This window comes from Schistocerca piceifrons, chromosome X (assembly GCF_021461385.2).
Source record: "Schistocerca piceifrons isolate TAMUIC-IGC-003096 chromosome X, iqSchPice1.1, whole genome shotgun sequence".
In the NCBI taxonomy this organism is placed as follows: domain Eukaryota; kingdom Metazoa; phylum Arthropoda; class Insecta; order Orthoptera; family Acrididae; genus Schistocerca; species Schistocerca piceifrons.
This window is the reverse complement of record NC_060149.1, coordinates 651952661-651967231: the sequence shown is the minus strand read 5'-3', so window position 1 is coordinate 651967231 and position 14571 is coordinate 651952661. Positions and strand designations below refer to the sequence as shown.

Below are 14571 nucleotides of genomic sequence, written 5' to 3'. Positions count from 1 at the left end.
GAATTGTTTTAGTGTTATACTATTGCTTTTCAAGAGTGATTGCAGCCTTGCTCCGGAGTGTGAGCCGTGGGCTGGGTGTGTGTGGGCAGTAGCCTGAAGTGCTTGTGTTGTGTGCAGTGCGGCCGCTGAAGAACGTGCTGGAGACGGCGCGCGAGCGAGGCGCGGCCAAGTTCGTGAGCTACGTGGAGCAGGCGGGGCTGGCCGACGTGCTCGCCGGCGGGCGCGCCGTCACGCTCTTCGCGCCGCTTGACCACACCTTCGACGTAAGTCGCCGCTGCTCTGCCTCCATTTTGGAATTTTATTTTACCTCTCTACTATAGAGACAATCGTGTGAACTTTTACGTGTCATCAGCGTGTCGTCACTAGGTAAGTGAACGGCTTACTGTTTCCAGCTCGGGTGTTAAATGAGAGTTCTCTTTAAATGCTGATAAATGGGAGATAACAACAGACGAAAGAAAGAACCTGATATTATCTGACTGTAACATTAGCGGTAACTTAAAATATTACTGGATTTCCAGTGTGCTACGCGGGTGAGTCAGATGAAAACCTTAAATTTGTAATAACAAATCGAAATTTCGCGACGTTATCCTGTAAGTTGGTAAGCGTGTTACAAACAGCGTGCAGAAGGGCCTGTAGGTGGCATCATAGTGCAGGTGCACACTTACCGTCGCAGTATCAGTATAAAGATGGCCGACTCACTTGCGACTTGTGGCCAAAGAGCGGCGTAGTATGCTGCTGCTGGCCTGCCTGTAAACAGGTTTAAAAATAACAATAAAGAAAAAAAAATTGCTACTTGCACCAGGGAAGAACAGCGTTCTGTTATTCGGTTTTTGCGCAGAGAAGGTGTGAAACCTACTGAAATTCATCGACGAATGAAGGTTCAGTTCGGTGATGCATGTTTGTCACAGTAGCAAGTCTACGAATGGAGTAGGAAGTTCGCAAATGGTGTGACTTCAGTTGAAGATGCTGCTCGTCCAGGTCAGGCACAAGGAGTTGTGACTCCACAGAACATTGCAGGAGTTGAAGCCATAGTGAAGGAAACCGGCAAGTGGCACTGAATGACATTGCAGCATGTTTACAGATTAGTCATGGGTCAGCACACTACATTGTGCATGATGTGCTCCAGTTTCACAAAGTGTCTGCAAGATGGGTGCCACGGCAGCTAACTCCTGAAATGAGATGGTTCAAATGGTTCAAATGGCTCTGAGCACTATGGGACTTAACATCTGTGGTCATCAGTCCCCTAGAACTTAGAACTACTTAAACCCAACTAACCTAAGGACATCACACACATCCATGCCCGAGGCAGGATTCGAACCTGCGACCGTAGCAGTCCCGCGGTTCCGGACTGAGCGCCTAGAACCGCTAGACCACCGCGGCCGGCCCTGAAATGAGAGAACGACGTGCTGATGCTTGTGAAGAATTTCTTTGGCGCTTTGAACGGGAAGGTGATGGCTTCCTTGCATGAATCGTTACTGGGGACGAAACCTGGGACCACTTCCACCAACCGGAAACGAAGAGAGCGAGCAAGGAATGGCGCCATTCCTAATCACCAAAACCAAAGAAGTTTCGAACAGAACCATCAGCAGGGAATTTTATGCTGACACGCTTTTGGGACGAAAAAGGCGTCATTTTGGAGCATTACATGCCTAGAGGGACCACTGTCACCAGTGCATCATACACATATCTCCTAAAAAATCATCTACGGCCTGCAATCAAATCAAAGCGACGTGGATTGCTGTCAGCAGATGTCCTTTTTCAACATGATAACGCAAGTCACTACACTGCCCGTACAACAGTTGCAACAATCACAGACCTCCATTTTGAGTGTCTTCCTCACCCATCATACTCAACAACCTTGCCCCAAGCGATTTCCATATGTTTGGACCACTCAAAGACACAGTGGGAGGAAAGAAGTTCCGTTCTGATGAAGAGGTACGCCACGCGGTGCATGAATGGTTGCGCGGACTACCAAAAGATTTTTTTTCTAAAGGACTTTATGAACTTTGTAAGCGCTGGACGACTTGCATTGAGAGTGGGGGAGATTATGTTGAAAAGTGATACAGCTTTGTACCACTTCTGCACAATAAATAATATTTAAAAAAAATATTTAAGGTTTTCATTTGACTCACCCTCGTATATTAACTGCAGCCGCTTGGAGTGGCCGCGCGGTCAGAGGCGCCATCTCACGTACTGCGCAGTCCCTCCCGCCGGAGGTTCGAGTCCTCCCTCGGGCATGCGTGTGTGTGTGTTGTGCTAACCATAAGTTACTTGCATTAGCCAATTCGATATAGAAACAGCCAAAGTTGCAAGATTCGCTTTTTATTTAACTGGCAACAAGTTTCGATTTACCTGAAACCATTTTCAAATCATCCTGCGGGACGGAATATTAAAATTACAAATTATTCGATAAACTATTACAAAAATTATTGCGTGCATTTGACAAGACAGAATATATCGTACCGATACATACTTACCAGACAGGCAATACAGTATTTTCCGAAATAGAATGTAAAACATGTCAAGATTTTACACATATCTACAACAAAGCCAAGTTTAACAGAAAACGGTGACAGAACATATATATAACTACTAATATACTACCTCTGGTCCCACAAGTGTTCCTCAGGTAGGGGGTGACTTTCCTGGGTGTAGAGAATGACTTATTACAACTTCCATTCGTCAAGCATAAAACAGTTAATGCAATAAAAGTACAAGTAACTACCACACTTAAGCTCTTTGAATTTTTTTCAAAAACAGCGGAATTTTAAATCTTTACTTGTGAAGTGTCATTTAAAATGGTTTTTATAATTATATATTCTGTTAGATTTGTTTCTGATTAAATATTTTACGATTATGATGTATTTCAAAAGGTGATGGTAATTTTTCGATGTCATACTACTTTGGTTCCTTTCCATATTATGATGTTACAAGTCGCTATAGAGTACGACTTTTGTTTGTATACGCCATATGTGGAGCTGCTGTTGTTCACTGTTCATTGGTTTTAAATACCTTGCTGTTTTTGAAAAAAAATATTAGTACGGAAGGCAAATGGAAGCTTATATTTGTTAGGGGAATTATGGAAAATTGCAGTGCAAGTGGCAGACCAACCTCATACAGGCCTCCTTTGAGACTTATTCTAAAGTACTGCTTGAATATTCGGAGCCCAATCAAGCAGTCCTTTCCACAAACGCCGAAGGAACGCAGAAAAGCGGTTCTACCCTCGTAAGAGGTCAGTATAGCTCATTAAAAATTTAACAGAGATACTCTGTAAACCGAAAAGAGAATTTCTGGAAGGAACCGGATATTGTTTTCGCGAAACACTGTTGGATAATATTAGAGGATTAGTATTTTACTGTCTGTATCAGAAATGCGAGATCAAAGCACGTACTGAGGCGTAGTATCATTCTCCCTCTCTCAGTAATTGAGTACAATGGACATGGAGTGGCTAATATTAGTAGGAGTACCCTTCGCCTTGCATTACAAGGTAGTACCCCAAAGATTCGAGAAGTGTGTCCTATACAAGGCATTCTTTTGGACAACAGAGCAGCTACTGCAAGCAACAAATTTTGCATTTCTTCTCCTGAAATTACGTTTCGCCCTTGAGCCTTACCACTCAAAATATTATCATGTTCACTGAGCAACCTTATGTGGCCGCCAGATATTGGTTACTGTATGGTCGGCTATACATCACATTGGAGAACAATTTTGCAGATGTCAGGGGCAGCAGCAGAACGGGAATTGAGGAAAAGAGTGGAACCGTTTGGTCAAACTTGGTGAATTAGTCTAAAAACACAAAACCTTCACTATTAATCAAGTAATGCTTCTTCTAAGGTACCTTTCATATGCCTTCGAACTACAAAAAATTCGTAATAGTGGTCATGTAGCAAGTCTCTGAGGAAGGCTACCGCTGTCTCTCTGCAGACTTTCATTCCTCTCTCATTACGGAAAGAGTTATCGGAACTATATTTCCTCTCTAATTATTTTCTGTGGTGCAACCCAAGAAATACAGTAACCAGCTGCCCAGACGCTTTTCGGACTTTCAACCATCTCGAGCTGGCGTAGGCGCCCACTCGGCGATTACTGCGCCACGACAGAGCATCAGTGAACCTTACAGTGTGTGCGCTACGCATTCAAAGGAGGAAAAGGAGCCATAAATTACAGGACGAAAGGTAGCTGCAACATGCAAAAAGCTGTCTATGAAAACCTTGTACTGACGGCGCGATACTGCACAAAATGTGGCTGGATGCTATATTTCTTCTTAGTAACTGAACCCAGTCACGGAACTCAGTTACCATTAACATGGATAAGTACTTACTTACAAAAGTTCGCCACTTCCTTGTTATATTCAGAATAACAATTTCTTCCACTATTTTAAGAATGTGTACCGTTCTAAATTTGCTCTTTTCTCTTTAAAGATACTTCACTGCACCTCATAGTATAGAGCGGTATGTAACAGCCCTTCTCCTAAATGACATATTGTGAAGAGAGTTCCCTGTTGGCTGTGCGCTCTCGCTAGTATTACAGTCACTATCTGATGTCTGTGGATAAGAAGCGATCCTCCTACTTTGTCTTACTGCAGTTTCTCTGGTTCCGCTATTTCTGTACAGAACACACACGAGATTACAAACGTTTAAATTTGTTATGCTGTGATCCCTATCAGTCGCATTTGTTACAGCACTTTGGTAATCTGTTCGTGAAGATGCTGCTCGCGAGAGTCATATCATTATTCGTTATAACGTCTGCACTACTGGAGAATGATGGAAATGGGCTTGGCAGAAATAGTTTATCCATTTTCAGTGCTCTCTTTTTCATCCAGTGTGCATAGCTGGGCACAAGACAATTAATTTGTTAATCGTTAATTAACAAAGTTAACTTTTCGAGTAACGGATTAACTTTTAATTTTAGAAAACGTTAACGGATTCTAACTTCCGTTAACTTTCTTTGCGTTCGTTAATCGTTAATTAGGCACCGACTATTTACAACAAAAATGACGCTACGCATCCCGCGGAAACATTGTCCGGACAAGTTTGGGTCATGTAGGTGTCTGGCTACGCCGTGGTGCGCTCGATTGATGTAAACAATCGAGTGCGAGCGAGAATAACTGGATGTTTGCTGTTTATTGTTGTTTGTTTACTGAGTGCGCACTAATAATTAATTACTACTTTTTGTTAGTGGATTAACTGTGGAAACTAAATCATGCCATCGCATTCTAGCTCTCACAACCATCTAAAGAGAAGCCATCTGTAAAAAGTGAATCCCAGAGTCTAGTAAAAAATAAATAAATAAATAAATGTCCGCAGCTCGTGGTCGTGCGGTAGCGTTCTTGCTTCCCACGCCCGGGTTCCCGGGTTCGATTCCCGGCGGGGTCAAGGATTTTCTCTGCCTCGTGATGACTGGGCGTTGTGTGATGTCCGTAGGTTAGTTAGGTTTAAGTAGTTCTAAGTTCTAGGGGGCCATAGATGTTAAGTCCCATAGTGCTCAGAGCCATTTGAACCAATCCAGTAAAAATGTCACTGGACATAAAGTCAAGAGACTCATGATGCGGTATTTCTTGGGGAACAGGTTTTAATAAATGCATTCATTAAATATAATTTTCTATAGGCAAAGATAATTTGTCTCCTAAACGAGCCTCCCTCTCGGATGAAAACTACAGCATGTTGATGTTCATGAAGGGAAATATGCACGTTATGTCAGATACTAACTGATTCTCCTGTATTTTGATTCTTCCCTGACTTAACATTGATAGCTAATTAATCATTAAACTAAATGATTAAATCATTAAATTTTATTTTTATGTACCTTCGATATACTATCTACTTTCCAATCAAAAGATTTTTAAATTAAACAACAAGTTCACTGTTACCAGTCACCGTTTTATTTATTTCCACGACGCGTTTCGAAGGTTTAAACCTCCATCATCGGGTGGATTTACATTAGTAAGTATTACATTTGTGTTTGTGTTGTGTTACGATTTTTTGGAGGAACTTGTGGCACTGCCTAGTGGAGAAACGAGACACTATTTCAGAATATGGTTTAGGATTACTTTTGACGAAAAATTAAACTGATATCTAATGGTAAACATTAAATAAGTAAACTACAGTACCTTCAGTGATCACAGGTTCATTTTGCTATCGTAACACATCACATGTATACTGCCACATTTGTAAACAAATATGGCGTCTGGAATCAGCTGGGTGCAAGGTTCGTATAGCAGAGGTGATGACATAATCGCAAAGTGCAAAGAATATACATCATAACAATATTATTACAGAATAATTGCATTAAGCATTTGGCGGTGTTTGTTTTGAGGTGTCAAATATATGTGTGTGTACTTCAGGTGGTATATAAATCCAATTCTGACAAGTTAAAACAGCAAACATTCGTACTCGTTTATACAATCAGGTGAAATGTTAAAATGGCTTAAGCTTCATACTTATTGATAAAAATTAGGTGAAATGTTACAGACTGTAATTACAATGATCATATTGGCTATAACAGTAAAATCATACATACATACACTCTTTGATTGGGGTTAATAAACAGATGTGAAGTGAGGGGCTGGAGGCAGAAGGAGAGGTAGAGAGAGAGAGAGAGAGAGAGAGAGAGAGAGAGAGAGAGTGTGTGTGTGTGTGTGTGTGTGTGTGCGTGAGAGAGAGAGAGAGAGAGAGAGAGAGAGAGAGAGAGAGAGAGAGAGCGAAAGAGAGAGGGAGAGAGGAAAGAGTGATTATATGAGAGGAAACATTTACATGGCAAGGAGTCTTAAGATTGCATGTTGCATACATTAGCTGCCTAAAGGTTGGGGTAATACATTGGTTAATGCTATAAAATATGCAGATAGATATACATTTGTGCCAGTAGTTGATGTACATACAGTTTTAAGCTGACAAGGGGTACAAGCTGTTGGTGTGATGAATTATCTGTGAATGAGGTCAATCTCTTGTACTCTTGGCAGCTGTCAACATTTATGTTAAGATGGATTCTGGTTGTTTCATTTGATGTTTGTATATTTGGAGTGTTTCAAGGATGTCTAGTTTTCTGCCTTTTGGTTGGATGTGTAAGATGCTAATACTTGTGTTGTTAACATGGTGTTTTGTTTCATGCAGGTGGGTAGCTATTGCTGATGTGTGATATTTTTTGTTTTTTAGTGCTGCCATATGTTCCTTGAACCTAATCTCAAATGATCTGCCTGTCTGGCCTATGTAGAAGCAGTCACAGTCCAAACATTCAATTTTGTACACACCTGTGTGATGAAGTGGGTTTCGTGTGCCGATGTTGTGGGGTAACTTCTGTCCAATCTTGTTGTCTGTTATAAAGGATATGCTTATGCCTTTCCGTTTGAAGACATTGGCAATCTGGTATGAAATGTTACCCAGAAAGGGGATTGTATGGAAGGTGTTATTTTCTTTTTGTTTTTTGTGTTGTGATTCCTTTGCCATTATTGAGTGTTTTAGGGTGTCTACTAAGGAGCTGTTATAACCATTTTCAATAGCTGTTTGTTTTATTATTTCAATTTCTTGATCACATTTATCTTCTGAGAGTGGTAGTTGGATAGCTCTATTAATCATGTACCAGAATGCTTCCATTTTGTGTGCTGCGGGGTGGCAAGAGGAGTTGTGGATTGTGGTATGTGTTGTGGTAGGCTTCCGATAAATTTCAAACTGATGTCTGTTATTCTTTATTCTAATGGTAAGGTCTAGGAAATTTATACTGTCGTCTTTTTGGTGTTCAACTGTGAATTTTATGTTTCCATGGGAGTTGTTGAAAAACTGATTCAACTCACTGTCGTCATCTTTAGTGTCTTGGATTAAAATGATGGTATCATCTACATATCTGTAGTAGTAGATGATATTTTTGAGGAGGGGGTGATTGGAATTCAGTATTTTGTCTTCTAGGTTACTTATAAATATTTCTGCTAGCAATCCGGAAAGATTTGAGCCCATTGCCAGACCATCTGTTTGTTGGTCGATTTTATTGTTAAATTTAAAATAGTTGTGTGAAAGTGTGAATTCAAGCAGGTCCATTAGTTCATTAATGTGAGTTGAAGGGATATTTTTGTGTTTATGTAGGTTGGCATTAATTATCTGTAGTGTGGGATCTATTGGTTCAAAAAAATGGTTCAAATGGCTCTGAGCACTATGGGACTCAACTGCTGAGGTCATTAGTCCCCTAGAACTTAGAACTAGTTAAACCTAACTAACCTAAGGACATCACAAACATCCATGCCCGAGGCAGGATTCGAACCTGCGACCGTAGCGGTCTTGCGGTTCCAGACTGCAGCGCCTTTAACCGCACGGCCACTTCGGCCGGCTGGGATCTATTGGCACAGAGGAATATAGGTTTTGTATGTCAAATGAGGCAAGTGTGGCTCCATCAGGTACTTGTATGTTTTTGACATATTGTGTAAATTCTGTTGTGTTTTTAAGTGTTCTCTCATTATTGAATGTGTATGTTTGTTTGAGAATTCTGAAGAGTATTTTATTGAGCTTGAATATTGGGCTGTTCCTACAGTTCACTATGGGCCTGATGGGGGTCCCGTTTTTGTGGATCTTTGGTTGTGATCTAAGGCAAGGTGCTTGTGGGCTCATTGTTACAATGTTTCTTGCTTCTTGGATGGTGAGTAGGAAGTTAATGTTGTTTGAAATGTGTTTAATCTCCTTTTGTATTCTGGCTGTTGGATCTTTATGTATTTCAGTTATGTTGCTGGTTTGGAAGAAGTCTAAAGTTTTTTCTATGTATGTTGTTCTGTCCATTACAACAAACAGCTATTGAAAATGGTTATAACAGCTCCTTAGTAGACACCCTAAAACACTCAATAATGGCAAAGGAATCACAACACAAAAAACAAAAAGAAAATAACACCTTCCATACAATCCCCTTTCTGGGTAACATTTCATACCAGATTGCCAATGTCTTCAAACGGAAAGGCATAAGCATATCCTTTATAACAGACAACAAGATTGGACAGAAGTTACCCCACAACATCGGCACACGAAACCCACTTCATCACACAGGTGTGTACAAATTCAATGTTAGGACTGTGACTGCTTCTACATAGGCCAGACAGGCAGATCATTTGAGATTAGGTTCAAGGAACACATGGCAGCACTAAAAACAAAAAAATCACACATCAGCAATAGCTACCCACCTGCATGAAACAAAACACCATGTTAACAACACAAGTATTAGGATCTTACACATCCAACCAAAAGGCAGAAAACTAGACATCCTTGAAACACTCCAAATATACAAACATCAAATGAAACAACCAGAATCCATCTTAAATGACAAAAATGACAATATTTACAATAGTATCATCTCCGTTTTCAGCAACTGCCTACACTCATAAAAATGCACGCACACACACACACACACACACACACACACACACACTCTCTCTCTCTCTCTCTCTCTCTCTCTCTCTCTCTCTCTCTCTCTCTCTCTACCTCTCCTTCTGCCTCCAGCCCCTCGCTTCACATCTGTTTATTAACCCCAATCAAAGAGTGTAATGTATGTATGATTTTACTGTTATAGCCAATATGATCATTGTAATTACAGTCTGTAACATTTCACCTAATTTTTATCAATAAGTATGAAGCTTAAGCCATTTTAACATTTCACCTGATTGTATAAACGAGTACGAATGTTTGCTGTTTTAACTTGTCAGAATTGGATTTATATACCACCTGAAGTACACACACATATACTTGACACCTCAAAACAAACACCGCCAAATGCTTAATGCAATTATTCTGTAATAATATTGTTATGATGTATATTCTTTGCACTTTGCGATTATGTCTTCACCTCTGCTATACGAACCTTGCACCCAGCTGATTCCAGACGCCATATTTGTTTACAATGTGGCAGTATACATGTGATGTGTTACGATAGCAAAATGAACCTGTGATCACTGAAGGTACTGTATTTACTTATTTAATGTTTACCATTAGATATCAGTTTAATTTTTCGTCAAAAGTAATCCTAAACCATATTCTGAAAGAGTGTCTCGTTTCTCCACTAGGCAGTGCCACAAGTTCCTCCAAAAAAATCGTAACACAACACACACACAAATGTAATACTTACTAATGTAAATCCACCCGATGATGGAGGTTTAAACCTTCGAAACGCGTCGTGGAAATAAATAAAACGGTGACTGGTAACAGTGAACTTGTTGTTTCATTTAATGTCAGTAACAGTCACGGTAAAGCCTAAGCTAAAAATGTTCGCATTTAAAGCAAAAGATTTTTATTTAAGCAACGGTAATACGTTTGATTCATTTGCTCATTTCACTACAAACTGATTCAAATGGCTCTGACCGAGCGAGGTGGCGCAGTGGTTAGCACACTGGACTCGCATTCGGGAGGACGACGGTTCAATCCCGTCTCCGGCCATCCTGATTTCGGTTTTCCATGATTTCCCTAAATCGTTTCAGGCAAATGCCGGGATGGTTCCTTTGAAAGGGCACGGCCGATTTCCTTCCCAATCCTTCCCTAACCCGAGCTTGCGCTCCGTCTCTAATGACCTCGTTGTCGACGGGACGTTAAACACTAACCACCACCACCACGAGCGAGGTGGCGCAGTGGTTAGACACTGGACTCGCATTCGGAAGGACGACGGTTCAATCCCGCGTCCGGCCATCCTGATTTAGGTTTTCCGTGATTTCCCTAAATCAGTCCAGGCAAATGCCGGCATGGTTCCTCTGAAAGGGCACGGCCGACTTCCTTCCCCATCCTTCCCTAATCCGATGAGACCGATGACCACGCTGTCTGGTCTCCTTCCCCAAACCAACCAACCAAATGGCTCTGAGCACTATGCGACTTAACTTCTGAGGTCATCAGTCGCCTAGAACTTATAACTACTTAAACCTAACTAACCTAAGGACACCACACACATCCATGCCCGAGGCAGGATTCGAACCTGCGACCGTAGCGGTCTCGCGGTTCCAAACTGTAGCGCCTAGAACCGCACGGCCACTTGGCCGGCCATTTCACTACATCCAGAACATAAAGTTTACTATTACGAGTTAACGATTAATGATTAACTTCTGATAAATCTCCTGTAAAGTAACGTTTTAATGTTCTTACCTTTTTTTAGTAACGGATTAACGATTAGCGAGGTTAGCTTTCCGATTAATGTTTCCCAGCTTCGTCTGTGTGTTATTGTTCCATACAGGGAGTTTGGATTCAGTGTGCATAAGTTCATATATACTTATGTAAGTGTTGGTAAGCTTAATGTAGTGAACTTTTGTGATACACAACGTTTAACAAAATGTTACCAACAAACGTCGAGGGGTTGTATTGAAAGTCTTGAAGAACAGATTGAGAACAAGAACTCATTCCGAAATACACTGCGAAAAAGAATTAAAGAGTCACTCTTTTGCAACCTCTTAGTTTTCCCCCAGTCCGACGCAGCAGTGTGAAATTTGGCTCAAACGTGTCTACGAATTTCTTCTGCAATGGTGCAAAAGTGTGGCGCCCTGCGCCGGCTGCTGTGGCAGAGCGGTTCTAGGTGCTTTAGTCCGGAACCGTGCTGCTGCTAGGTCGCAGGTTCGAATCCTGCCTCGGGCATGGATGTGTGTAATGTCCTAAGGTTAGTTAGGTTTAACTAGTTCTAAGACTAGGGGACTGATGACCTCAGAAGTTAAGTCCCATAGTGCTCAGAGCCATTTGAACCATTTTTTTCCCCAACCCGGCCGGGAATCGAACCCGGGACCCCGCGATCCAGAGGCAGCGACGCTACCCACTATACCACGAGCTGCGGACTCTGTCGGTGGGCCTGACAACATTCAGGACGTCGGATTGCATCGAATGCATCCACGCAGGCCACAGCATTGCTGAGACGGCCAAGTCTAATCAGTTAGCGTACCAACTCTCGTTTTCAGCCGTAAGGGTGGCATAGCGGAATGTTTTTGCCCTATATCTTAGACGATCTGTAGAGTCGTTTCTGTTACTCCTCGAAGTTTTGTTACAGGGTGTTACTGTTACACAGGAGCTGTCCCGGGAGGAGCGCGCGCGCCTGACGGACCAGTCGCTGCTGCTGTACCACATGGTGTCCGGACGCGTGCCGTCGCAGCACTTCCGCGCCGACCTGCTGCTCGAGTCGCGCTACACCGGACATCACCTGCGCGTCAACAAGTACGCCAGCGGGGTGAGCACTCTGACACATCAAACGCTACCGTATCTATCTTCCATGTCTGTGAGTTACTACTCCTGTTGCACACAAAATGTGTCATACACGAGATCTTTGCGTACGTTTACTCTGCAGCCTCGCTGACCATTGTTAAACATCGCATCTCGCTGCTCTCCGGGAGTCTTCAGCATCGCTATTTGAATGGATTACTTGTGTAGTGTTGGCTGAAGAGCCAACACCGTGTTACTAGAGGAGGCCGAAAGCACGCGTTTTAGCTCACGCAGGATGGCGTGAGGAGGGAAGGACTATATTGACGTGAGGTCTGGAACGTGACAAGGAATTAGAATTCAGAAAGCGGAAGAAATTAGTTTGATACTTAACTTTAATCCATTAAAGATGAACGTCGCTCTTGACGGTACATGATTCACAATATTATCTGTTCAGATTATAGTAACTGAATATGGCGCCTTGCTAGGTCGTAGCAAATGACGTAGCTGAAGGCTATGCTAAGCTGTCGTCTCTGCAAATGAGAATGTATGTAGACAGTGAACCATCGCTAGCAAAGTCGGCTGTACAACTGGGGCGAGTGCTAGGGAGTCTCTCTAGACTACCTGCCGTGTGGCGGCGCTCGGTCTGCAATCACTGATGGTTGCGACACGCGGGTCCGACGTATACTAACGGACCGCAGCCTATTTAAAGGCTACCACCTAGTAAGTGTGGTGTCTGGCGGTGACAGCACAACTTGTACTGATGTGAAACGAAAACTATATTTTCTGGGTCATTTGACGATAGTAAAACAGTCGCTCGTTCGATTGGTAAGAGAAAGAAGAGTCGGTGTGGATGGCCCCTTCGAATGCAGTATACACTGTAGAAACTTTCATTATTCTCATAACAGCTCAAAAATTCTCGAGAGAATTCTTTCAGGTTCGAATGTCGAATGCAGTTTTCTATTTTATTTAGGGTTTAATAACACTTAGACAGTTTTTTTTTGTATGAACTAGTTTTCGGCTTATTAGGCCATCTTCAGATAACTACTGGCTATTGTTTACAAGGAGCTTGTGTTCTTACGAACCAAACATTCTGGACTAAGATACAGCGCACTTACATACGATCTTTAATTGTGGTATTGTCTTTGGAATTGTCAAACGTGTCTTTTGAATTTTTGTTCAGTAAAACTGTTCTTTAACATAATAAATCACATTTTATGGTTTGTCAGTACCATGTATAACAACAATTAGAATTATTTAGAGTACACATTATTACAAATTTACAATTTTTCGGTATTTATTGTGAACAGTTGCACTGGACATTAATTGTTGGTTGTACAACAACGAAGTTTTCTTTGGCGGTTACATTTTGTTATTAGAAAATTGCGCATTAACATATACCAAATATTATAATGTTACAGTTGAGTTACAGTTAGGAATGTAAACACATAAGGGATATTACATTATATTGGGGTGTGAATTTGTTTACTATTGGGACACTTTGTGGTTAGTAGCAGGTTTACTTTATCGTGTAAAGGGTAAGAGTGGTGATGTGCTCAGTTGCAATTGGTCATTTAGGACCAGCTGGGGATTTAGGGCTAAGTGTTTGTTAATTTCAAGTGCTTCTAGTAGGCTGAGTTTTCTGGCTTTGTTGGCTATATGCAGCATTTCTGTGTGTGTTAGATATTTGTATCCTTCTTTGAACACATGTTTGACCAATGTACAGTTTATTGCAGTCAGTGCAGGTTATTTTGTAGACCCCCTTGTTGCTTAGTTTATCTGTTTTGTCCTTGCTGTTGAATAGGAGATTAGCTGTAGTACCTCTTACATAAAATGATATTTTATACTTTTGGGCTTTCAGTGTTTTGGCTAGTTTGTCTGACAGCTTACCTAGATTTTCTATTTTATTTTAAATATTTCTGAACCATAAACAGACATATGAGATGAAACCTAAAATTACTAATACAAATTTTATGCAAGACGCATTAGTAGGCTTACTCACTCTGAGGTATAATTTTGTAACATTTTCTTGGACATCTGCTTCATGACCTACAACTGCTAGTTGTATATTTTAATCCTGATGTTTTACCAAACAAACTTGTACATTATGAAGCTGCGGTGATCTGTATATCTCTTGTCTCAAATAACTTTGTATTTAGAAAAGGCCGCGTGGAGTTGCCGCCCGGTTTGAGCGCCATGTGATGGATTGCGCGGCCCCTCCCGCTGGAGGTTCGAGTCCTCCCTCGGGCATGGGTGTGTGTGTGTTGTTGTTAGCGTAAGTTAGTTTAAGTAGTGTGTAGGTCTAGGGACCGACGACCTCAGCAGTTTGGTCCCTTAGGAATTCACACACACCCTTTCAGAAAGGACTGCAACAAATGCCTGTTCGAAATTGTTTCTTGCAGTTCTCACTCTTGAAATTATCTCCTTAGGTCAAATTGACTCCATACCTTTA

At 41.6% G+C, this 14571-nt stretch overlaps 1 protein-coding gene across 1 annotated transcript in view; it reads left to right on the top strand.

Moving 5' to 3' along the window:
* The window catches only part of LOC124722573 (transforming growth factor-beta-induced protein ig-h3-like), a 345746-nt gene that overhangs the window by 244730 nt on the left and 86445 nt on the right, over positions 1-14571 (top strand). The window contains exons 4-5 of the mRNA XM_047247712.1: positions 118-263; positions 11992-12150. Coding sequence (XP_047103668.1) covers positions 118-263; positions 11992-12150 — 305 coding nt within the window. The remainder of the gene's footprint in view (positions 1-117; positions 264-11991; positions 12151-14571) is intronic.